The 27528-nt window shown below is 34.1% G+C and overlaps 1 protein-coding gene across 2 annotated transcripts; it reads right to left on the minus strand.

The window, feature by feature from the left end:
- Positions 1–1526: 1526 nt before the first annotated feature.
- asphd2 (aspartate beta-hydroxylase domain containing 2) lies at positions 1527–25355 on the minus strand. Of its 2 annotated transcripts, XM_062966574.1 has the most exons (5): positions 25289–25354; positions 17367–18061; positions 15896–16029; positions 9905–10018; positions 1527–5569 (listed from the first exon to the last, which is right to left on the minus strand). In XM_062966574.1, the coding sequence occupies exons 2-5, from the start codon at positions 18044–18046 to the stop codon at positions 5460–5462; spliced, it is 1038 nt and encodes a 345-aa protein (XP_062822644.1). In that variant the 5' UTR covers positions 18047–18061; positions 25289–25354; the 3' UTR covers positions 1527–5459. The 2 variants fall into 2 exon arrangements, with proteins under 2 accessions (XP_062822644.1, XP_062822645.1); XM_062966575.1 differs by lacking the exon at positions 9905–10018 and having other exon boundaries at positions 25289–25355.
- Between the last annotated feature and the right edge of the window lie 2173 nt (positions 25356–27528).

Here is a 27528-nt window from a genome sequence, read left to right on the forward strand (position 1 = left end):
ATATTTTATTATATTATATTGTATTACCAGTATTATATATATTTTATTATTGTATTATATTACTACTATTATTTATTATATTTTATTATTATATTACTACTATTATTTATTATATTTTATTATTGTATTATATTGCTAGTATATTTATTGTTACTAGTATATTATTATACATTACTATTGTTATATTAATATTGTATATTATTATTATATTATATTATATTATATTACCAGTATTATATATATTTTATTATTGTATTATATTACTAGTATTATTGTATTTTATTATTATTACATTATAGAATATGATTATTATATTGTATTATTATATTACTATTTTGTTATTATATTTTATTGTTATTATAATAACAATAATTACAATATTATAATAAGGCTCTCGTTTCCGTGATGCTACGGCAACAAAGGCTAAGGCGAGAAATATCTATTATTATTATTATTATTATTATTATTATTATTATTATTATTATTATTATATTATGCTCAATATAGAGTAATATAATTATTTTTATAATAATAATATTATTATTATATAACATAATTATAAAATATAAAATAATATTTTATAAGATTATAAAATATATATAATATAATGCCATTTTTGTGAGAGAAATTTTATTATTGTTATTTTATTATATTTTATTTATGTTATTTTAAATATTCTTTTATTATCATTACTATTATTATTAGGCAGATCAATAACAATAAATTAGAATATTTAAGTGAAATAAAACAACATACAATAATAATATTGACAAAATATTTTTATTATTGGCAAATTGGAAAAATAATAATATAATAGAAAAATAATAAAATATAATAAAATAGGCATAATAATTGGAATAATAATAGAAAAATAATAATAATATGGAATTACAATAATATTTATATTAAATAATAATTATTTATAACATGAAAATAAAATATAACAATAAAATATACTATTGAAAATAAAAAATATTAGGCTAAAATAGATAATAAAATAATCAAAAATATATTTAAATAATACAGTTTCACGGCAAATGTTCACAATATCTCATAACAAAAGCTCACAATTGTTCACAAGTGTGAAATCACTATTCACCATTATTGGTTCTGCCCGTGTTTTGTCCCTGTTTTCTTTTATTTGTGAGAAATATATAGATATATTTCGATAACAAAGACGTCGACGACAAAAGACGACACTCTTTTTTTTCCAGAAATTTCCGGAAACGAACGAAACACACGAGGAAAACGGCACAAAAAATAGAATTACGTGTCTCTTCTTTTCCACATCCTCGTGCGAGAAATTTTGCACGAGAATCATTAGTGCAAAAACCAGAAAACACAAAAAATAGAATTACTTTCCATATCCTCGTGCAAGGATTTTTGTACGAGGGACACGTGCAAAAACCAGGAAAACACAAAAAAATTGGATTATTTTCCATATCCTCGTGCGAGAATTTTTGCACAAGGATCACTAGTGCAAAAAAGCAGGAAACACAAAAAATTGGATTATTTTCCATATCCATGTGCGAGAATTTTTGCACGAGGGAAACACAAAACATAGGATTAATTCCATATCCTCGTGCGAGAATTTCTGCACGAGGGACACTTGTACAAAAAACCAGGAAACACAAAAAAAGGATTACTTTCCATATCCTCGTGCGAGAATTTTTTGCACAAAGGAAACAAAAAAAGGATTACTTTCCATATCCTCGTGCGAGAATTTTTTGCACAAAGGAAACACAAAAAATAGTATTAATTCCATGTCCTCGTGTGAGAATTTTTGCACAAAGATCACTAGTGCAAAAAAGCAGGAAACACAAAAAATAGGATTATTTTCCATATCCTCGTGCAATAATTTTTGCACAAGGATCACTAGTGCAAAAACCAGAAAACACAAAAAAATTGGATTATTTTCCATATCCTCGTGCAAGGATTTTTGCACAAGGGAAACACAAAAATAAGATTAATTCCATATCCTCGTGCAATAATTTTTGCACGAGAGAAACACAAAAATAAGATTAATTCCATATCCTCGTGCAATAATTTTTGCACAAGGAAAACACAAAAATAAGATTAATTCCATATCCTCGTGCAATAATTTTTGCACAAGGGAAACACAAAAATAGGATTAATTCAAAATCCTCGTGCAATAATTTTTGCACAAGGGAAAGACAAAAATAGGATTAATTCAAAATCCTCGTGCGAGAATTTTTGCACGAAGGAAACACAAAAATAGGACTACTTTCATTATCCTCGTGCGAGAATTTTGGCACGAGTGAAACACAAAAAATAGGATTAATTCTATATCCTCGTGCAATAATTTTTGCACGAGAGAAACACAAAAATAGGATTAATTCAAAATCCTCGTGCGAGAATTTTTGCACAAGGGAAAGACAAAAATAGGATTAATTCTATATCCTCGTGCAATAATTTTTGCACAAGGGAAAGACAAAAATAGGATTAATTCAAAATCCTCGTGCAATAATTTTTGCACAAGGGAAACACAAAAATAGGATTAATTCAAAATCCTCGTGCAAGAATTTTTGCACAAGGGAAACACAAAAATAGGATTAATTCAAAATCCTCGTGCAATAATTTTTGCACAAGGGAAACACAAAAATAGGATTAATTCAAAATCCTCGTGCAATAATTTTTGCACGAGAGAAACACAAAAATAAGATTAATTCCATATCCTCGTGCAATAATTTTTGCACAAGAAAAACACAAAAAATAGGATTAATTCCATATCCTCGTGCGAGAATATTTACACGAGGGAATCACAAAAATAGGATTACTTTCCATATCCTCGTGTGAGAACTTTTGCACGTGGGACACTTGTACAAAAAACCAGGAAACACAAAAATAGGATTACTTTCCATATCCTTGTGCGAGAATTTTTGCACGAGGGAAACACAAAAAATAGGATTAATTCCATATCTTTGTGCAATAATTTTTGCACGAGGATCACTTGTGCAAAAAAGCAGAAAACACAATAAAATAGGATTACTTTCCATATCCTTGTGTGATAATTTTCACACGAGGGACACTAGTGCAAAAAACCAGCCAAAAATACAAATACTAATTCACACCGTGATTGTGTGCATCGCACAACTACACTTCTGCACACTTACAAAATTGACAAAAATAAGAATTGTGTGCTTGTGCAAAGGCAGTGATCGACGTAAAAATTGTTCCGTGCTGATTGCGTGTCGCTTGTGTGTGATACGGTTTCGCTTGTGCTCTCGCACAATGAGGGGAAAATATCACAATTGTGTGTGTGTGTGTGTGTTCACAATTGCTCTTGCACAATGGTTTCCCAATGACGGAAAATATCACAATCGTGTGAGTGTGTGTTCACCATTGCTCTCGCACAAGGGTTTCCCAATGACAAAAATTCCACAATTGTGTAAATGTGTGTGAGAGAGTGTGTGTTCACAATTGCTCTCGCACAATGGTTTCCCCAATGACGAAAAATTCATCACAATTGTGTGAGTGTGTGTTCACAATTGTTCTCACACAATGGTTTCCCAATGACAAAAATTCCACAATTGTGTAAATGTGTGTGTGAGAGTGTGTGTTCACAATTGCTCTCGCACAAGGGTTTCCCCAATGATGAAAAATTCATCACAATTGTGTGAGTGTGTGTTCACAATTGTTTTCACACAATGGTTTCCCCAATGATGAAAAATTCATCACAATTGTGAGAGTGTGTGTTCACAATTGTTTTCACACAATGGTTTCCCAATGACAAAAATTCCACAATTGTGTAAATGTGTGTGTGAGAGTGTGTGTTCACAATTGCTCTCGCACAATGGTTTCCCCAATGACGAAAAATTCATCACAATTGTGTGAGTGTGTGTTCACAATTGTTCTCACACAATGGTTTCACAATGACAAAAATTCCACAATTTTGTAAATGTGTGAGTGTGTTTACAATTGCTCTCGCACAACGGTTTCTCAATGACTAAAAATATCACAATTGTCTGAGTGTGTGTTCACGATTGCTCTCGCACAAGTTATCCCAATGAGAAAAAATATCACAATCGTGTAAATGTGTGTGTGAGTGTGTGTTCACCATTGCTCTCGCACAAGGGTTTCCCCAATGACGGAAAATTCATCACAATTGTGTGAGTGTGTGTTCACAATTGTTCTCACACAATGGTTTCACAATGACAAAAATTCCACAATTTTGTAAATGTGTGAGTGTGTTTACAATTGCTCTCGCACAACGGTTTCTCAATGACTAAAAATATCACAATTGTCTGAGTGTGTGTTCACGATTGCTCTCGCACAAGTTATCCCAATGAGAAAAAATATCACAATCGTGTAAATGTGTGTGTGTTCACCATTGCTCTCGCACAAGGGTTTCCCCAATGACGGAAAATTCATCACAATTGTGTGAGTGTGTGTTCACAATTGTTTTCACACAATGGTTTCCCAATGACAAAAATTCCACAATTGTGTAAATGTGTGTGTGAGAGTGTGTTCACAATTGCTCTCGCACAATGGTTTCCCCAATGACGAAAAATTCATCACAATTGTGAGAGTGTGTGTTCACAATTGTTCTCACACAATGGTTTCCCAATTATGAAAAATATCACAATTGTGCAAATGTGTGAGAGAGTGTGTGTTCACAATTGCTCTTGCACAACGGTTTCCCCAATGAGGGAAAAATATCACAATTGTGTGAGTATGTGTTCACAATTGTTTTCACACAATGGTTTCCCCATGACGAAAAATTCATCACAATTGTGAAAGTATGTGTTCACAATTGCTCTCGCACAATGGTTTCTCAATGACAAAAAATACACAATTGTGTAAATGTGTTAGTGTGATCGCAATTGCTCTCGCACCAAAGTTTCTCAATGACAAAAATTCCACAATTGTGTAAATGTGTGAGTGTGTTTACAATTGCTCTCGCACAATGGTTTCACCAATGACGAAAAATATCACAATTGTCTGAGTGTGTGTTCACGATTGCTCTCGCACAACGGTTTCACCAATGACGAAAAATATCACAATTGTCTGAGTGTGTGTTCACGATTGCTCTCGCACAACGGTTTCCCCATGACAAAAGATCCACAATTGTGTAAATGTGTGTGTGTGTTCACAATTGCTCTCGCACAACGGTTTCTCAATGACTAAAAATATCACAATCGTGTGAGTGTGTGTTCACAATTGCTCTCACACAACGGTTTCCCCATGACAAAAGATCCACAATTGTGTAAATGTGTGTGTGTGTTCACAATTGCTCTCGCACAACGGTTTCTCAATGACTAAAAATATCACAATCGTGTGAGTGTGTGTTCACGATTGCTCTCGCACAATGGTTTCCCCATGACAAAAGATCCACAATTGTGTAAATGTGTGTGTGTGTTCACAATTGCTCTCGCACAACGGTTTCCCCATGGTGAAAAATATCACAGTCGTGATCGTGGTGATCCTCGTGACCACGATCACCGTCCCGGAGCGAAGATGTAGTCGAGGGCCTGGCGCTCGGCCGCGGCCACGTTGGGGTGCCACAAGTCCACCAGGAAGACCACGCGTGGCCCCTCTTCTGCTGGACCTGGAAGACGAGACAAAGTGGACCGTGGATGATGGGATTTGCAGTACTGTCACTCCTACTGCCTTGTTATTAGCAATGCTTCTTTCTTAAGGCCCATTATTAATATTATTATTATTTCTATTATGTTTAATATATTTTTCCATTACTATTGTTTATTATTATTAATATGATAATATTTTCTATTATTATATTACATTTTCCGTTGTTATTAGCAATGCTTCTTAAGGCCCATTAAACCTTCGCTCACTTCCAGAGACCACCGGGACCCCCACGAATGACGGACCGGGACCAAATTTGGCACACACACTCCCCGTGACCCACTCTACGTCCTGGTGAAGTTTGGTGGAGGATGGACCGTGGATGATGGGATTTGCAGTACTGTCACTCCTACTGCCTTGTTATTAGCAATGCTTCTTTCTTAAGGCCCATTATTAATATTATTATTATTTCTATTATGTTTAATATGTTTTTCCATTACTATTGTTTATTATTATTAATATGATAATATTTTCTATTATTATATTACATTTTCCGTTGTTATTAGCAATGCTTCTTAAGGCCCATTAAACCTTCGCTCACTTCCAGAGACCACCGGGACCCCCACGAATGACGGACCGGGACCAAATTTGGCACACACACTCCCCGTGACCCACTCTACGTCCTGGTGAAGTTTGGTGGAGGATGGACCGTGGATGATGGGATTTGCAGTACTGTCACTCCTACTGCCTTGTTATTAGCAATGCTTCTTTCTTAAGGCCCATTATTAATATTATTATTATTTCTATTATGTTTAATATATTTTTCCATTACTATTGTTTATTATTATTAATATGATAATATTTTCTATTATTATATTACATTTTCCGTTGTTATTAGCAATGCTTCTTAAGGCCCATTAAACCTTCGCTCACTTCCAGAGACCACCGGGACCCCCACGAATGACGGACCGGGACCAAATTTGGCACACACACTCCCCGTGACCCACTCTACGTCCTGGTGAAGTTTGGTGGAGGATGGACCGTGGATGATGGGATTTGCAGTACTGTCACTCCTACTGCCTTGTTATTAGCAATGCTTCTTTCTTAAGGCCCATTATTAATATTATTATTATTTCTATTATGTTTAATATATTTTTCCATTACTATTGTTTATTATTATTAATATGATAATATTTTCTATTATTATATTACATTTTCCGTTGTTATTAGCAATGCTTCTTAAGGCCCATTAAACCTTCGCTCACTTCCAGAGACCACCGGGACCCCCACGAATGACGGACCGGGACCAAATTTGGCACACACACTCCCCGTGACCCACTCTACGTCCTGGTGAAGTTTGGGGGAGGATGGACCGTGGATGATGGGATTTGCAGTACTTTCACTCCTACTGCCTTGTTATTAGCAATGCTTCTTTCTTAAGGCCCATTATTATTATTATTATTTCTATTATTATGTCTAATATATTTTTCCATTACTATTATTATTATTAATATGATAATATTTTCTATTATATTATTTTCCATTATTATATTACATTTTCCGTTGTTATTAGCAATGCTTCTTAAGGCCCATTAAACCTTCACTCACTTCCAGAGACCACTGTGACACCCACGAATGACAGACCGGGACCAAACTTGGCACACAGATAGCCCAAGACCCACTCTACATCCTGGTGAAGTTTGGTAGAAGATGGAGCATGGATGATGGGACTTGCAGTACCTTCACTCACTTCCAGAGACCACTGCGACTTCCACCAATGACTGATCGAGACCAAACTTGGCACACTTAACCCCCATCATCCACTTTCCATCCTGGCACTGTTTGGAGGGGGATTGACCATGGATGATGGGATTTGCAGTACCTTCACTCACTTTCAAAGACCACTGTGACCCCCACGAATGACGGACTGGGACCAAACTTGGCACACTTAAGCCCCATCATCCACTTTACATCCTGGCACTGTTTAATATTAATATTAATATTAATATTAATATTATATTAATAATATAAAATATTTAATAATAATATTATAATAATTAATAATAATCAAACTAGTATAATATAAAATAAGAACATAGAACAATATAGCAAAATATAGTGATCAATTATAATAATATAAAATAAGAACCTAGAACAGTATAGCAAAATATAGTGATCAATTATAATAATATAATATAATAATATTAATAATTAATAATATATAATAATAAGAACCTAGAACAATATAGCAAAATATAGTGATCCATTATAATAATATAATATAATAATATTAATAATTAATAATATATAATAATAAGAACCTAGAACAATATAGCAAAATATAGTGATCAATTATAATAATATAAAATAATATTAATAATTAATAATATATAATTATAATAATATAAAATAAGAACCTAGAACAATATAGCAAAATATAGTGATCAATTATAATAATATAATATAATAATATTAATAATTAATAATATATAATTATAATAATATAAAATAAGAACCTAGAACAATATAGCAAAATATAGTGATCCATTATAATCATATAATATAATAATATTAATAATTAATAATATATAATTATAATAATATAAAATAAGAACCTAGAACAATATAGCAAAATATAGTGATCAATTATAATAATATAATATAATAATATTAATAATTAATACTATATAATTATAATAATATAAAATAAGAACCTAGAACAATATAGCAAAATATAGTGATCCATTATAATAATATAAGATAATAATATTAATAATTAATTATATATAATTATAATAATATAAAATAAGAACCTAGAACAATATAGCAAAATATAGTGATCAATTATAATAATTATATTATTGCAATTACAGTTATTATAGTTAATATAATATAATAATATAATAATAATATAATAATATTATATTATAATAATAATATAATAATAATATGTATATAATTAATGTAAAAATAATTATTGTCAATAATAGCATAATAATATCTAATTAATATAATTATTGATTATAATAATAATAATAAAATACTATTAAATAGTATTACTAAATACTATTAAATACTATTAATACTAAAATAATAAAATACTATTAAAAATAATTTAATAAAAATAATAAAATAATAAAAAATAATACAATCTATTGGTAATAAAAATATAATATAATAATAATACATAATTTATTTTCCAAATATTAACTCATCAATATAATATAATACAAATATTATCAATATATAATGATAATATGTATATAATTAATGTAAAAATAATTATTGTCAATAATAGCATAATAATATCTAATTAATATAATTATTGATTATAATAATAATAATAAAATACTATTAAATAGTATTACTAAATACTATTAAATACTATTAATACTAAAATAATAAAATACTATTAAAAATAATATAATAAAAATAATAAAATAATAAAAAATAATACAATCTATTGGTAATAAAAATATAATATAAGAATAATACATATCTAATTAATATAATAATAATATAATCTATTGGTAATAAAATATAATATAATAATAATACATAATTTATTTTCCAAATATTAACTCATCAATATAATATAAAGAAATATTATCAATATATAATGATAATATGTATATAATTAATGTAAAAATAATTATTGTCAATAATAGCATAATAATATCTAATTAATATAATTATTGATTATAATAATAATAATAAAATACTATTAAATAGTATTACTAAATACTATTAAATACTATTAATACTAAAATAATAAAATACTATTGAAAATAATATAATAAAAATAATAAAATAATAAAAAATAATACAATCTATTGGTAATAAAAATATAATATAGATATTAGATATGTATTATTAGATATGTATTATTATTATTATTATTATTAGATATGTATTAATATTATTATTATTATATTATATTATTATTATATTATATTTTTATTACCAATAGATTGTACTATTAAAAATAATATAATAAAAATAATAAAATAATAAAAAATAATACAATCTATTGGTAATAAAAATATAATATAATAATAATACATATCTAATTAATATAATAATAATACAATCTATTGGTAATAAAAATATAATATAATAATAATACATATCTAATTAATATAATAATAATACAATCTATTGGTAATAAAAATATAATATAATAATAATACATAATTTATTTTCCAAATATTAACTCATCAATATAATATAATACAAATATTATCAATATATAATATTAGTAATTAATAATAATAATAATAATAATAATAATATAATAATAATAATAATAATAATAATAATAATAATAATAATAATAATAATAATAATAATAATATACCTGAATGCCGGGCGGTGTGCAAGAAAGAGTCGTCGAAAAGGAGGCACCTTCCTTGCGCCCAACACTGGGGTTCACCGCCAACCACCAGCTCACAATTGCTCGGCGTTTTTAGGCCTAAAACAAAACAAGACGGACCCCATTCAAGCTCTCCCGACAGAGGCACAGCCCGCCGTTACTTTCAATGGAAGGCTATCTATACACATCATTAAAAAAAATCTGTATGTTTGTATGTGGCGGAGGTGTCATTTCCGACTGTTTGGAAATCGTCTCCTACTGCCTTGTTATTAGCAATGCTTCTTAAGGCCCATTAAACCTTCAGTTACTTTTAAGGACCACTGGGACCCCCACGAATGGCGGATCGGGACGAAACTTGGCACACTGAGTCCCCATGACCCACTCTACGTCCTGATGTGGTTTGGGGGAGGATGGACTATGGATGATGGGATTTGCAGTACCTTCATCCACTTCCAGAGATCACTGTGACCCCCATGAATGACGGACTGGGACGAAACTTGGCACACAGACGCCCCATGACCCACTCTACATCCTGGTGAAGTTTGGTAGAAGATGGACCATGGATGATGGGACTTGCAGTACCTTTACTTACTTCCTCAGAGCACTGCGACTCCCACCAATGACTGATCAAGACCAAACTTGGCACACAGACTCCCCATGACCCACTCTACGTCCTGGTGAAGTTTAGAAAGGGACGGACAATGGATGATGGGATTTGCAGTACTGTCACTCACTTCTAGAGATCACTGGGACCCCCACGAATGACAGATTGGGACTAAACTTGGAACACAGACACTCCATGACCCACTCTACGTCCTGGTGAAGTTTAGAAAGGGACATACCATGGATGATGGGATTTGCAGTACTTTCACTCACTTTCAGAGGTCACTGGGACCCCCACAAATGATGGACCAGGACCAAACTTCGCACACGGACACCCCAAGACCCACTATATGTCCTGGTGAAGTTTGGAAAGGGGCAGACAATGGATGATGGGATTTGCAGTACCTTCACTGATTTCCAGTGACCACTGAGATCCACATGAATGACGGATTGGGACCAAACTTGGCACACAGACTCCCCATGACCCCACTATATGTTCTGGTGTGGATTGGGGGAGGCCAGACCATGGATGATGGGATTTACAGTACCATCACTCACTTCCAGAGACCACTGCGACCCCCACGAATGACGGACCGGGACCAAATTTGGCACACAAACACCCCAAGACCCACTATACGTCCTGGCGAACTTTGGAGGAAAACGGACCACGGAAATAAATAATAGTAAAATTATAATAATAAAGTAATAACAATAAATACAAATGATATTAAAAAATAATATAAATTATATAAAAATAAAATCGTAAATAAATAAAATAATAATCAATGAAAGCCATGGACCACACTTGGCACACAGAGATTTGAAAGGAATGGATGAAGGATGATGGGATTTGCAGTACCTTCACTCACTTCCAGAAACCCCTGTGACTTACATCATTGACTGATCAAGACCAAACTTGGCACACAGAAGCCCCATGGCCCACTTTACGTTCTGTTGCAGTTTGGAGGAAGATGGACCATGGATGATGGGATTTACAGTACCTTCATGCACTTCCAGAGACCACTGAGACCCACACGAATGATGGATCTGGACCAAACTTGGCACACAGATTACCCATGAACCACTTTACATCCTGGTGAAGTTTGGAAGAAGACGGATCATGGATGATGGGATTTGTAGTACCTTCACTCACTTCCAGTGACCACTGTGACCCCCTCGAATGACAGACTGGGACTAAACTTGGCACACAGACACCATATGACCCACTCTACATCCTGGTGAAGTTTGGGGGAGGATGGACCATGGATGATGGGATTTACAGTACCTTCACTCACTTCCAGAGACCACTGTGACCACCAGGAATGACGGTCCAAGACCAAACATGGCTCACGGACACCCTATGACCCACTATATATCCTGGTGAAGTTTGGAAAAGGATGGACGATGGATGATGGGATCTACAGTACCTTCACTGATTTCCATTGACCACTGCAACCTCCACGAAAAACGGATTGGGACCAAACTTGGCACACAGACACCCCAAGACCCACTCTACATCCTGGTGAAGTTTGGTAGAGGATGGAGCATGGATGATGGGATTTGCAGTACCTTCACTCACTTCCAGAGACAACTGAGGCCCCCACGAATGATGGACTTGGACCACACTTGGCACACAGACACCCTATGACCCACTTTACGTCCTGGTGTGGATTGGGAAGGATGGACAGCAGATGATGGGATCTACAGTACCTTCACTCATTTACAGAGGCCGCTGTGAACCCCACGAATGACGGACTGGGACCAAACTTGGCATACAGACATCTCATGACCCACTTTGCGTCCTGGTGAAGTTTGGAAAGGGGCAGACAATGGATGATGGGATTTGCAGTACCTTCACTGATTTCCAGTGACCACTGAGATCAACATGAATGAAGGATTGGGACCAAACTTGGCACACAGACTCCCCATGACCCGACTATACATCCTGGTGTAGATTGGAGAAGGACGGACAATGGATGATGGGATTTGCAGTACTTTCACTCACTTCCAGAGACCCATGCGACCCCCATGAGTGACAGACCGGGACCAAACCTGGCACACAGAACCATGATGACCCACTATACATCCTGGTGTAGATTGGAGAAGGACGGACAATGGATGATGGGATTTGCAGTACATTCACTCATTTCCAGAGACTACTGTGACCCCCTCGAATGATGGACTGGGACCACTATACATCCTGGGATGGATTGGAGAATAATGGACCATGGATGATGGGGCTTTCAGCACCTCCACTCCTGCTGCCTTGTTATTACCAATACTTCTTAAGGCCCATTAAACCTTCACCGACTTCCAGAGACCACTGTGACCCCCATGAGTGACGGACCAGGACTAAACTTGGAACACAGACTCCCCATGACCCACTCTACAACCTGGTGAAGTTTGGAAAGGGACGGACCATGGATGATGGGATTTGCAATACCTTCACTCACTTCCAGAGACCACTGTGACCCCCATGAGTGACGGACCGGGACCAAACTTGGCACACAGACTCCCCATGACCCACTCTACGTCCTGGTGAAGTTTAGAAAGGGACGGACAATGGATGATGGGATTTGCAGTACTGTCACTCACTTTCAGAGGTCACTGGGACCCCCACGAATGACAGATTGGGACTAAACTTGGCACACAGACACCCCATGACCCACTCTACATCCTGGTGAAGTTTAGAAAGGGACAGACAATGGATGATGGGATTTGCAGTACTGTCACTCATTTCTAGAGATCACTGGGACCCCCACAAATGACAGATTGGGACTAAACTTGGAACACAGACACCCCATGACCCACTTTACGTCCTGGTGAAGTTTGGAAAGGGACGGACAATGGATGATGGGATTTGCAGTACTGTCACTCATGTCTAGAGATCACTGGGACCCCCACAAATGACAGATTGGGACTAAACTTGGCACACAGACTCCCCATGACCCACTCTACATCCTGGTGAAGTTTAGAAAGGGACAGACAATGGATGATGGGATTTGCAATACTGTCACTCACTTCTAGAGATCACTGGGACCCCCACAAATGACAGATTGGGACTAAACTTGGCACACAGACACTCCATGACCCACTATACAACCTGGTGAAGTTTGGAGAAGGACAGACAATGGATGATGGGATTTGCAGTACTGTCACTCATTTCTAGAGATCACTGGGACCCCCACAAATGACAGATTGGGACTAAACTTGGCACACAGACACCCCATGACCCACTATACATCCTGGTGAAGTTTAGAAAGGGACGGACAATGGATGATGGGATTTGCAGTACTGTCACTCACTTTCAGAGGTCACTGGGACCCCCACGAATGACAGATTGGGACCAAACTTGGCACACAGACACCCCATGACCCACTCTACATCCTGGTGAAGTTTAGAAAGGGACGGACAATGGATGATGGGATTTGCAGTACTGTCACTCATGTCTAGAGATCACTGGGACCCCCACAAATGACAGATTGGGACTAAACTTGGCACACAGACTCCCCATGACCCACTCTACATCCTGGTGAAGTTTGGAGAAGGACAGACAATGGATGATGGGATTTGCAATACTGTCACTCACTTCTAGAGATCACTGGGACCCCCACAAATGACAGATTGGGACTAAACTTGGCACACAGACTCCCCATGACCCACTATACATCCTGGTGAAGTTTGGAGAAGGACAGACAATGGATGATGGGATTTGCAGTACTGTCACTCATTTCTAGAGATCACTGGGACCCCCACAAATGACAGATTGGGACTAAACTTGGCACACAGACTCCCCATGACCCACTCTACATCCTGGTGAAGTTTAGAAAGGGACGGACAATGGATGATGGGATTTGCAGTACTGTCACTCACTTTCAGAGGTCACTGGGACCCCCACAAATGACAGATTGGGACCAAACTTGGCACACAGACACCCCATGACCCACTCTACATCCTGGTGAAGTTTAGAAAGGGACAGACAATGGATGATGGGATTTGCAGTACTGTCACTCATTTCTAGAGATCACTGGGACCCCCACAAATGACAGATTGGGACTAAACTTGGCACACAGACTCCCCATGACCCACTCTACATCCTGGTGAAGTTTAGAAAGGGACAGACAATGGATGATGGGATTTGCAGTACTGTCACTCATGTCTAGAGATCACTGGGACCCCCACAAATGACAGATTGGGACTAAACTTGGCACACAGACACCCCATGACCCACTCTACATCCTGGTGAAGTTTAGAAAGGGACGGACAATGGATGATGGGATTTGCAGTACTGTCACTCATGTCTAGAGATCACTGGGACCCCCACAAATGACAGATTGGGACTAAACTTGGCACACAGACACTCCATGACCCACTATACATCCTGGTGAAGTTTGGAGAAGGACAGACAATGGATGATGGGATTTGCAGTACTGTCACTCATTTCTAGAGATCACTGGGACCCCCACAAATGACAGATTGGGACTAAACTTGGCACACAGACACCCCATGACCCACTATACATCCTGGTGAAGTTTAGAAAGGGACGGACAATGGATGATGGGATTTGCAGTACTGTCACTCACTTTCAGAGGTCACTGGGACCCCCACGAATGACAGATTGGGACCAAACTTGGCACACAGACACCCCATGACCCACTCTACATCCTGGTGAAGTTTAGAAAGGGACGGACAATGGATGATGGGATTTGCAGTACTGTCACTCATGTCTAGAGATCACTGGGACCCCCACAAATGACAGATTGGGACTAAACTTGGCACACAGACTCCCCATGACCCACTCTACATCCTGGTGAAGTTTAGAAAGGGACAGACAATGGATGATGGGATTTGCAATACTGTCACTCACTTCTAGAGATCACTGGGACCCCCACAAATGACAGATTGGGACTAAACTTGGCACACAGACACTCCATGACCCACTATACATCCTGGTGAAGTTTGGAGAAGGACAGACAATGGATGATGGGATTTGCAATACTGTCACTCACTTCTAGAGATCACTGGGACCCCCACAAATGACAGATTGGGACTAAACTTGGCACACAGACTCCCCATGACCCACTCTACATCCTGGTGAAGTTTAGAAAGGGACAGACAATGGATGATGGGATTTGCAGTACTGTCACTCACTTCCAGAGGTCACTGGGACCCCCACGAATGACAGATTGGGACTAAACTTGGAACACAGACACCCCATGACCCACTCTACAACCTGGTGAAGTTTGGAAAGGGACGGACCATGGATGATGGGATTTGGAGTTGATGATGGATCTTGACCAAACTTGGCACACAGGCCCAGCATGGCCAACTGGGAAGACTGGTGGGGGTCCCGGGGTGATAAATCTGTCTTACCCAGGTGGCATCGCAGGCGGATGTTGCTGGGCCCATAACGCTCCTCGGTGATGGTTCCGGGTCTGAGGGCACAGAACCGGGCGTTCCCAAAGACGTTCCCGGTCGCCATGCAGGTCCGCAGACCCGACAACAACCTGGGAAGAACATCATCACATTGTATTAAGTGCCTTCTAATATATATTACAAATAAATAAATTAAATATAATAATAGGATAATAAAATAAAAATAGAATAATATTAGAATAATAATAGTAATAAAATAGAATAAATTAATGTAACAATATAACTAATGAAATATAATATAATAATAACATACAATTGAATTATTTATTGTTATTATTATTATTATTATTATTATTATTATTATTATTATTATTATTATTAATATACAACCTGCATATCCTTGGATTGCAGTGGCAATAATAATAATAATAATAATAATAATAATAATAATAATAATAATGATAATAATAATAATAATATAAATAATATTATAATAATACCATCTGTATGTGGTTAGTGGCAGCAATAATAATAAGCATGATAACAATAATGACTAATGAAATATAATATAATAACATACAAATAATAGAATAATATTAGAATAATAATAATAGAATAGTAATAAAATAGAATATATTAATGTAACAATATAACTAATGCAATATAATATAATTATAACATACAATTGAATTATTTATTTATTATTATTAATATTATTATTAATATTAATATTATTATTAATATTAATATACAACCTGCATATCCTTGGACTGCAGTGGCAATAATAATAATAATAATAATAATAATAATAATAATAATAATATAACCTGTATGTGGTTAGTGGCAGCAATAATAATAAGCATGATAACAATAATGACTAATGAAATATAATATAATAACATACAAATGAAATATTTAATAATAATAATAATAATAATAATAATAATATACAACCTGCATATCCTTGGACTGCAGTGGCAATAATAATAATAATAATAATAATAATAATAATAATAATAATAATAATAATAATATAATACCATCTGTATGTGGGTAGTATAATAATAACATACAATTGAATTATTTATTATTATTATTAATAATAATAATATTAATATTAATATACAACCTGCATATCCTTGGACTGCAGGGGCAATAATAATAATAATACTAATACTAATAATAATAATAATAATAATAATAATATAAATAATATTATAATAATACCATCTGTATGTGGTTAGTGGCAGCAATAATAATAAGCATGATAACAATAATGACTAATGAAATATAATATAATAACATACAAATGAAATATTTATTATTATTATTATTATTATTATTAATAATAATAATATGCAACCTGCATATCCTTGGACTGCAGTGGCAATAATAATAATAATAAATAATAATAATAATAATTTATAATAAAATTATAATATAATGATAATAATGATAATAATCCAACCTGTACGTCTTCGGGCAGCGGCGGCAATTCCGCCCGACGACCGTTCCCCGGGAGACCAGGTCGAAGGTCAGGCGCTCCCCAGCGAGCGTGGCCTTGGCCTTCCACCCCGGGGGCGGGGCCGGGGGCTGATTATGGTAATGAGGGTGCGCATATTCATGGGCGTCCGGGGGGCGCGAGAGCCCCTCGAGCTCGGCCAGGATGGTGGGGAAGTTGCGCTCGAGGAGCTCCACGTCGTGCTTCTGTGCCTCGCGTGCGAAGTACGGGCCGGACGGCAGGTCCGGGAGGAAGAACACGCCCGGGTTCTGGATCGACAACGACGACGACGACAACGATCCGGGCGGGTGGCCGCGGCTCTTCCGGAGGGCCTTGTGGATGCGGCCCATCCCCGACCACGAGTAGCGCTTGGCGTACTCCTGCAGGTTCCGGTACAGCCGCGGGTTCGAGAACGGGCCCTCGGGACCCCCGCCCGGGAGGGCGCCGCCGGGGCACGGGGACACGGGGTTATGGGCCCGGGCGCGGCGCTGCTGTTGCTGCTGCTCGCGGCCGACGCGGTAGCAGTACCACACGAAGAGGGCGGCCAGCGTGGCGGTCATCACCACGGCAACGGTGTCGCGGTCGCGGAAGGCGTGGATGCCCGTGGCCACCAGGTCGCGCAAGGAGGGCGCCGGGAGGAAGCCCATGGCCCCGGGCGGGTTCTAGGTCGGTCAACAAAAATAGTGGTCCGGGTCATTCAACAAGGAAACGGTGTTCTAGGTCACTCAACCAAAAACTGTGTTCTAGGTCATTCAACTAAATGTTCTGGGTCATTCAACGAAAAATGTGTTCTAGGTCATTCAACTAAATTTTCTGGGTCATTCGACAAAAATGTTCTAGGTCATTCAACAAACAAACTGTGTTCTAGGTCATTCAACAAAAACTGTGGCGACGCACAAAACAAGAAAACTACAGGCGTGGATGATGGGTTGTGTTGTCAAATTTCGAGGTTGGGGGGCCTGTCGTTTTGTTGTTTTGTGCGTTGCCGCGATGCCATCACTCTTTTATATATATATATATATATATATATATAGACTAGCTTATAATTATATTATTTTATATTATATTATGTTATGTTGTTTTGTGCGTTGCCGCGATGCCACCACTCTTTTATATATATATATATATATATATATATATAGACTAGCTTATAATTATATTATTTTATATTATATTATGTTATATTATTTTATATTATTATACCATACGTTGTTGTTAATTATATAATTATAACTATATATTATAATTTTGAAATATTTTTCGCCGAAGAAAATATTCCGTGTTTGTTTACGCCTTGTAAACAACACTGGCCTAGTTTCCGTAAACAAAACAACAAAGGCAGCTATTCTGGGATCCGTCTCTCGTCTGCTAATGGCTTTCTCAATGGGATGATTGCATAACGAACGAGGGAGAAGAAAGAGGTTGTTTGTAGAACAACAACGTCAACAAAACTACTGGGAACTTAATGGATGATGGGATTTGCAGTACTGTCACTCACTTCCAGAGATCACGGTGACTGCCAGGAATGACGGACCGGGACCAAATTTGGCACACAGACTCCCCATGGTCAACTCTACAACCTAGAGCAGTTTGGGGGAGAATAGACCATGGATGATGGGACTTGTAGTACCTTCACTCATTTCCAGAGACCGTTGTGACCCCCACGAATGACGGACTGGGACCAAACTTGGCACACAGACTCCCCATGACCCACTTTACGTCCTGGTGAAGTTTGGTGGAATATGGATCATGGATGATGGGATTTGTAGTACCTTCACTCACTTCCAGAGACCGTTGTGACCCCCACGAATGACGGACCGGGACCAAACTTGGCACACAGACTCCCCATGACCCGATTTATGTCCTGGTGCGGTTTGGTGGGGTATGGACCATGGATGATGGGATTTGCAGTACCTTCTCTCACTTCCAGAGATCACTGTGACTGCCAGGAATGATGGATCGGGACCAAATTTGGCACACAGACTCCCCATGATCAACTCTACATCCTAGAGCAGTTTGGGGGAGAATAGACCATGGATGATGGGACTTGTAGTACCTTCACTCATTTCCAGAGACTGTTGTGACCCCCACGAATGACGGACCGGGACCAAACTTGGCACACAGACTCCCCATGACCCACTTTACGTCCTGGTGAAGTTTGGTGGAATATGGATAATGGATGATGGGATTTACAGTACTGTCACTCACTTCCAGACACCACTGTGACTCCCATGAATGATGGATCGGGACCAAACCTGGCACACAGAGACTACATGACCCACTTTACGTCCTGGTGAAGTTTGGAGGAAGATGGACCATGGATGATGGGATTTAGAGTACCTTCACTCACTTCCAGAGACCATTGTGACCCCCACGAATGACGGACCGGGACCAAATTTGGCATGCATACTCCCCATGATCAACTCTACATCCTAGAGCAGTTTGGGGAGAGTAGACCATGGATGATGGGATTTAGAGTACCTTCTCTCACTTCCAGAGATCACTGTGACTGCCAGGGATGACGAACCGGGACCAAACTTGGCACACAGAATCCCCATGACCCACCCTATGTCCTCATGAAGTTTGGGGGAGGACAGACCATGGATGATGGGATTTGCAGTACCTTCACTCACTTCCGGAAACCACTGCGACCTCCACGAATGACAGACCGGGACCAAACTTGGCACACAGAATCCCCATGACCCACTCTATGTCCTGGTGTGGTTTGGTGGGGTATGGACCATGGATGATGGGACTTGTAGTACCTTCACTCTCTACAAGAGACCACTGCGACCCACATGAACCTGGATCAAACTTGGTACCGACAATAGACTGGGACAAAACTTGGCACACAGAACTCCCCCATGACCCACTCTACATCCTGGTTTGGATTGGAGAAGGATGGACTGCGGATGATGGGACTTGCAGTACCTTCACTCACATCCAAAGTCACTGCGACCCCCATGAATGACGGGCGGGGACCACACTTGGCATACAGACTCCCCATGAGACACTTCATACCCCCATGACCCACCTCACGCCCTGGTGAAGTTTTGGGGAGGATGGAACTAGGATGATGGGACTTGCAGTACCTTCACTTGCTTCCCAAGACCACTGTGACCTCCAGTAATAGCGGATGAGGACCAAACTTGGCACCATAGACTCCCCATGACCCACTTTATGTCCTCATGAAGTTTTGGGGAGGACAGACCATGGATGATGGGATTTGCAGTACCATCACTCCCTTCCAGAGACCACTGTGACCCCCACGAATGACGGACTGGGACCAAACTTGGCACACTTCACCCCCATAATCCACTTTACGTCCTGGTCCAGATTGGGGGAAAATGGACAATGGATGATGGGATTTGCAGTACCTTCACTCACTTCCAGAGTCACTGCGACCCCCACCAATGATGGACATGGATCAAACTTGGCATTGACAATAGACCAGGACCAAACGTGACACACAGACCCCCCATCGCCCACTATATGTTCTGGCGTGGATGATGGGATTTGCAGTACTGTCACTCACTTCCAGAGACCACTGTGACCCCCATGAATGACAGACTGGGACCAAACTTGGCACACAGACTCCCCATGACCCACTTTACGTCCTGGTGTTGTTTGGGGGAGGATGGACCATGGATGATGGGATTTACAGTACCTTCACTCACTTCCAGAGACCACTACGACTCCAATGAATGACGGACTGAGACCAAACCTGGCACACAGACCCCCCCATGACCCACTATACGTCCCGGTGTGGATTGGGGAAGGACGGACTGCGGATGATGGGACTTGTAGTACCTTCACTCACTACAAGAGACCACTGCGACCCCCATGAATGATGGACCGGGACCAGACTTGGTAGAGCGGGACCCCCCCCCCAACATGACCCACTATACGTCCCGGTGTGGATTGGGGAAGGACGGACTGCGGATGATGGGACTTGTAGTACCTTCACTCACTACAAGAGACCACTGCGACCCCCATGAATGATGGACCGGGACCAGACTTGGTAGAGCGGGACCCCCCCCCCCCCAACATGACCCACTATACGTCCCGGTGTGGATTGGGGAAGGACGGACTGCGGATGATGGGACTTGTAGTACCTTCACTCACTACAAGAGACCACTGCGACCCCCATGAATGATGGACCGGGACCAGACTTGGTAGAGCGGGACCCCCCCCCCCCAACATGACCCACTATACGTCCCGGTGTGGATTGGGGAAGGACGGACTGCGGATGATGGGACTTGTAGTACCTTCACTCACTACAAGAGACCACTGCGACCCCCATGAATGATGGACCGGGACCAGACTTGGTAGAGCGGGACCCCCCCCCCCCAACATGACCCACTATACGTCCCGGTGTGGATTGGGGAAGGACGGACTGCGGATGATGGGACTTGTAGTACCTTCACTCACTTCCAGAGACCACTACGACCCCCATGAATGACGGACCATTATCAGACTTGGTAGAATGGGAACCCCCCCCCCCCAACATGACCCAATATACGTCCCGGTGTGGATTGGAGAAGGATGGACCATGGATGATGGGACTTGCAGTACCTTCACTCACTTCCTGAGACCATTGTGACCCCCACGAATGACGGATTTGGACCAAACTCGGCACACAGACTCCCCATGACCCACTTTATATCCTGGTGAAGTTTGGAGGAAGACGGATCATGGATGATGGGATTTGTAGTACTTTCACTCACTTCCAGAGACTACTGTGACTACCAGGAATGACGGACTGGGACCAAACCTGGCACATAGACTTGGTATTTGGAAGTAGGAGCCAATCAGAAGGCACACACACATGTACACACATACAAACATACAAACACTGATAGCTTGGGGACCAAAGAGACCGAAATAAATAATATATAAAAATGATATATATTACTAATAAAATAAAAATACTACAACAATATAAATAATAATATTTATTTTTATAATAAAATAAAAATAATATAATGATATAAATAATAATATTTATTTTTATAACAATATAAATAATATTTATTTTTATAATAAAGTAAAAATACAATATAAATATTTTTTATTTTTTTATAATAAAATAAAAATAATATAACGATATAAATAATATTTATTTTTATGATGAAATAAAAATAATATAAGGATATAAATAATATTTATTTTATAATAAAATAAAAATAATATAACAATATAATTAACACTTGTATAATAAAATATAAATAATATAATATAAATAATAATATTATTTCTATAATAAAAATATAACCATAAAAATATTTTATAATAAAATAAAAATAATATAATCATATAAATTATTATATTTATAATTAGTTAAAATTACTATAACAATATACTTAACATTTTAATACTATAAATAAAACATAAATAATATTTATATAACAAAACAAAAATAATATGACATGAATAATATTAATTATTTTTATAATAAAATATAACAATATAAATAATATTATTTTATTATAAAATAAAATAATATAACCATGTAATTAACATTTTTGTAATAAAACATAAATAATAATTTTATAACAAAACAAAAATAATATGACATGAATAATATTAATTATTTTTATAATAAAATATAACAATATAAATAATATTATTTTATTATAAAATAAAATAATATAACCATGTAATTAACATTTTTGTAATAAAACATAAATAATAATTTTATAACAAAATAAAAATAATATGACATGAATAATATTAATTATTTTTATAATAACATATAACAATATAAATAATATTATTTTATAATAAAATAAAATAATATAACCATGTAATTAACATTTTTGTAATAAAACATAAATAATAATTTTATAACAAAATAAAAATAATATGACATGAATAATATTAATTATTTTTATAATAAAATATAACAATATAAATAATATTATTTTTATAATAAAATATAATATAACAATATAAATAATATTATTTTTATAATAAAATATAATATAACAATATGAATAATATTATTTTTATAATAAAATATAATATAACAATATAAATAATATTATTTTTACAATAAAATATAATATAACAATATAAATAATATTATTTTTATAATAAAATAAAAATAATATAACAATATAAATAATAAGGAAGGAGAGGAAAGAAATGAAGGGAAATAAGAAAAAGAATTATAACAAAAGAATAATATAATAATAATAATAAAATAGAGTTGAAGAGGAAGGAGGGAACGAGAGAAAGGAAGGAAGGAAAATAAGAAAACAGAAAGAATTATAATAAAAAGAATAATAATGTTATTGTACTTATTTTTATTTTTGTTTATTGATCATTATTTTATTTTAATTTCCTATTTTGCATTCATATTATTTCAATTTTATTTCAATTTTTCTTTTTTCTTTAATATTATTCATTGTTTTACTTCTTTTTATTTTTGTTCATTATTTATTTTTATTACATTTTATTTTCCATTTTTATATTATTTCAATTTTAATTATTTTAATTTTACTTTTTTATTTAATATTACTCATTTTACTTATTTTATTTTTGTTCATTATTTTCTATTATTACATTTTATTTTCTTATTATTTGTTCATATTATTTTTAATTTTTATTACATTTTATTTTCCTATTTTTTATATAATTTCAATTTTAATTATTTTAATTTTACTTTTTTATTTAATATTACTCATTTTACTTATTTTATTTTTGTTCATTATTTTCTATTATTACATTTTATTTTCTTATTATTTGTTCATATTATTTTTAATTTTTATTACATTTTATTTTCCTATTTTTTATATAATTTCAATTTTAATTATTTTTTTACTTTTTTATTTAATATTATTCATTATTTTACTTATTTTATTTTTGTTCATTATTTTCTATTATTACATTTTATTTTCTTATTATTTGTTCATATTATTTTTAATTTTTATTACATTTTATTTTCCTATTTTTTATATAATTTCAATTTTAATTATTTTTTTACTTTTTTATTTAATATTATTCATTATTTTACTTATTTTTTGTTTTTGTTCATTATTTTTTATTATTGTTACATTTTATTTTCCTTTTTTGTTCATATTATTTTAATTTTTATTACATTTTATTTTCCATTTTTTATATAACTTCAATTATTTTTATTTTACTTAATAAACATAATAAAAAAATAGAAAAAGAAGGGAATGGAGAAGAGGAAGAAAAAGAGGAATAAATACGAAAACAAAGGAAAAATGAAAAATTTTATAATGAAATAAAAAATAATATGACGTAAATACTATTAATTGTTTTTATAATAAAATAAAAATAATATAACAATATAAATAATAAGGAAGGAGAGGAAGAGCGAAAGAAAGGAAGGAAAATAAGAAAAAAGAATTATAATAAAAGAATTATAATATAATAATATACATAATAAAAAAATAGAGAGAAAAAGGAAGGAAAATAAGAAAAAAGAATTATAATAAAAGAATTATAATATAATAATATACATAATAAAAAATAGAGAGAAAAAGGAAGGAAAATAGGAAAAAAGAATTATAATAAAAGAATAATAATATAATAATATACATAATAAAAAAATAGAGAGAAAAAGGAAGGAAAATAGGAAAAAAGACCGAATTATAATCAAAAGAATAATAATGTAATAATTAATATTAAAATAGAAAATAATAGAAAAAGAAGGGAGTGGAAAAGAGGAATAAATACAAAAACAAAGGAAAATAGAAGGAGGGAAAAATGAATGAATGAAAACAAAGACCGAAAAATAACAATAACAAGGCAACCTTTGCCTCCCTTTTTCCCTAAGGAAGAAAGAATGAGAAAATGAAAAGAAAGAGAGAGAAAAAAATGAACAAAAAAGAGAAAAAGAAAGAGAGGAAAACACCAACCTGCTGCTACGAATGGGCTTCCGTCCATTCTTTTCTTCGGGAGGAAAACTACATTTCCCAGAATCCTTTGCGAGGAAAACATAGAGAAAAAAAATATGGAGGAAAACATAGAGAGAAAAAATATGGAGGAAAACATAGAGAAAAAAAATATGGAGGAAAACATAGAGAGAAAAAATATGGAGGAAAACATAGAGAAAAAAATATGGAGGAAAACATAGAGAAAAAAAATATGGAGGAAAACATAGAGAAAAAAAATATGGAGGAAAACATAGAGAAAAAAAATATGGAGGAAAACATAGAGAAAAAAATATGGAGGAAAACATAGAGAAAAAAAATATGGAGGAAAACATAGAGAAAAAAATATGGAGGAAAACATAGAGAAAAAAATATGGAGGAAAACATAGAGGAAAAAAAATATGGAGGAAAACATAGAGAAAAAAAATATGGAGGAAAACATAGAGAAAAAAAATATGGAGGAAAACAGAAAAAAAAATATAGAGGAAAACATAGAGAAAAAAAATATGGAGGAAAACATAGAGAAAAAAAATATGGAGGAAAACATAGAGAAAAAAAATATGGAGGAAAACATAGAGAAAAAAAATATGGAGGAAAACATAGAGAAAAAAAATATGGAGGAAAACATAGAGAAAAAAAATATGGAGGAAAACATAGAGAGAAAAAATATGGAGGAAAACATAGAGAGAAAAAATATGGAGGAAAACATAGAGAAAAAAAATATGGAGGAAAACATAGAGAAAAAAAATATGGAGGAAAACATAGAGAAAAAAAATATGGAGGAAAACATAGAGAAAAAAAATATGGAGGAAAACATAGAGAAAAAGAAGGGAAGGAGGAGGAAGAAAGGAAGAGACCGGATAGAGAGATAAATGATACGTATTATTTGTTATTATTTATTGCTATTAGTATATCATCATGACAACATCATTACTATATTTTTATTTTGCATTATTTTATATATTATTATATTGTTTCTATATTTTATATAATAAATATAATAAATATAAATATAATATAAATAAATATAATAAATATATAATAAATATATTCGTATTATTTATGATTATTTATTGTTATTATTATATCATCATGACAACATCATTACTATATTTTAATTTTGCATTATTTTATATATTATTATATCATGTCTATCTTTAATGTTATTTTATTGTTTATTATATTACTATATTTTATATTATTTTATCGTTATTATTTACATATTATTATTATTATTATTATTACTATATTTCATATTATTATGCTACGTTATTTATTGCTATTAGTATATCATCATGACAACATCATTACTATATTTTTATTTTGTATTATTTTATATATTATTATATTATTTCTATATTTCATATTATTTTATCATTTATTATTTTGTATATTATTATATACAAAAAAATCTATTGTTTATTATTATATTATTACTATATTTTTTATTATTTTATCGTTATTATTTATATATTTATATATTATATTATTATTATTATTATTATTATTACTATATTTCATATTATTATGCTACATGTTATTTATGGCTATTAGTATATCATCATGACAACATCATTACTATATTTTTATTTTGTATTATTTTATATATTCTTATATTATTATTATATTTCACATTATTATTTATTGCTATTAGTATATCATCATGACCACATCATTACTATATTTTTATTTTGCATTATTTTATATATTCTTATATTGTTTCTATATTTTATATAATAAATATAATAAATATAAATATAATATAAATAAATATAATAAATATATAATAAATATATTCGTATTGTTTATGATTATTTATTGTTATTATTATATCATCATGACAACATCATTACTATATTTTTATTTTGTATTATTTTATATATTATTATATTGTTTCTATATTTTATATTTTATTATTTTATATATTATTATATTATTACTATATTTCACATTATTATTCTACGTATTATTTATTATTATTTATTGCTATTAGTATATCATCATGACAACATCATTACTATATTTTTATTTTGTATTATTTTATATATTATTATATTGTTTCTATATTTTATATTTTATTATTTTATATATTATTATATTATTACTATATTTCACATTATTATTCTACGTATTATTTATTATTATTTATTGCTATTAGTATATCATCATGACAACATCATTACTATATTTTTATTTTGCATTATTTTATATATTATTATATCATG

The sequence above is a fragment of the Anolis carolinensis genome, unplaced genomic scaffold (assembly GCF_035594765.1).
Source record: "Anolis carolinensis isolate JA03-04 unplaced genomic scaffold, rAnoCar3.1.pri scaffold_24, whole genome shotgun sequence".
NCBI classification, from domain to species: Eukaryota; Metazoa; Chordata; class Lepidosauria; order Squamata; family Dactyloidae; genus Anolis; species Anolis carolinensis.

What these genes read in the sequence shown, in the direction of transcription:
- asphd2 (XM_062966574.1), bottom strand. Translation starts at nt 18,046, where the DNA reads ATGGGCTTCCTCCCGGCGCCCTCCTTGCGCGACCTGGTGGCCACGGGC. An exon ending in CGCTGCCCGAAGACGTACAG is followed by an intron (nt 16,030 to 17,366) that starts GTTGGATTATTA and finishes TGTTCTTCCCAG; the next exon opens with GTTGTTGTCGGGTCTGCGGA. An exon ending in CCGCCTGCGATGCCACCTGG is followed by an intron (nt 10,019 to 15,895) that starts GTAAGACAGATT and finishes GTTTTGTTTTAG; the next exon opens with GCCTAAAAACGCCGAGCAAT.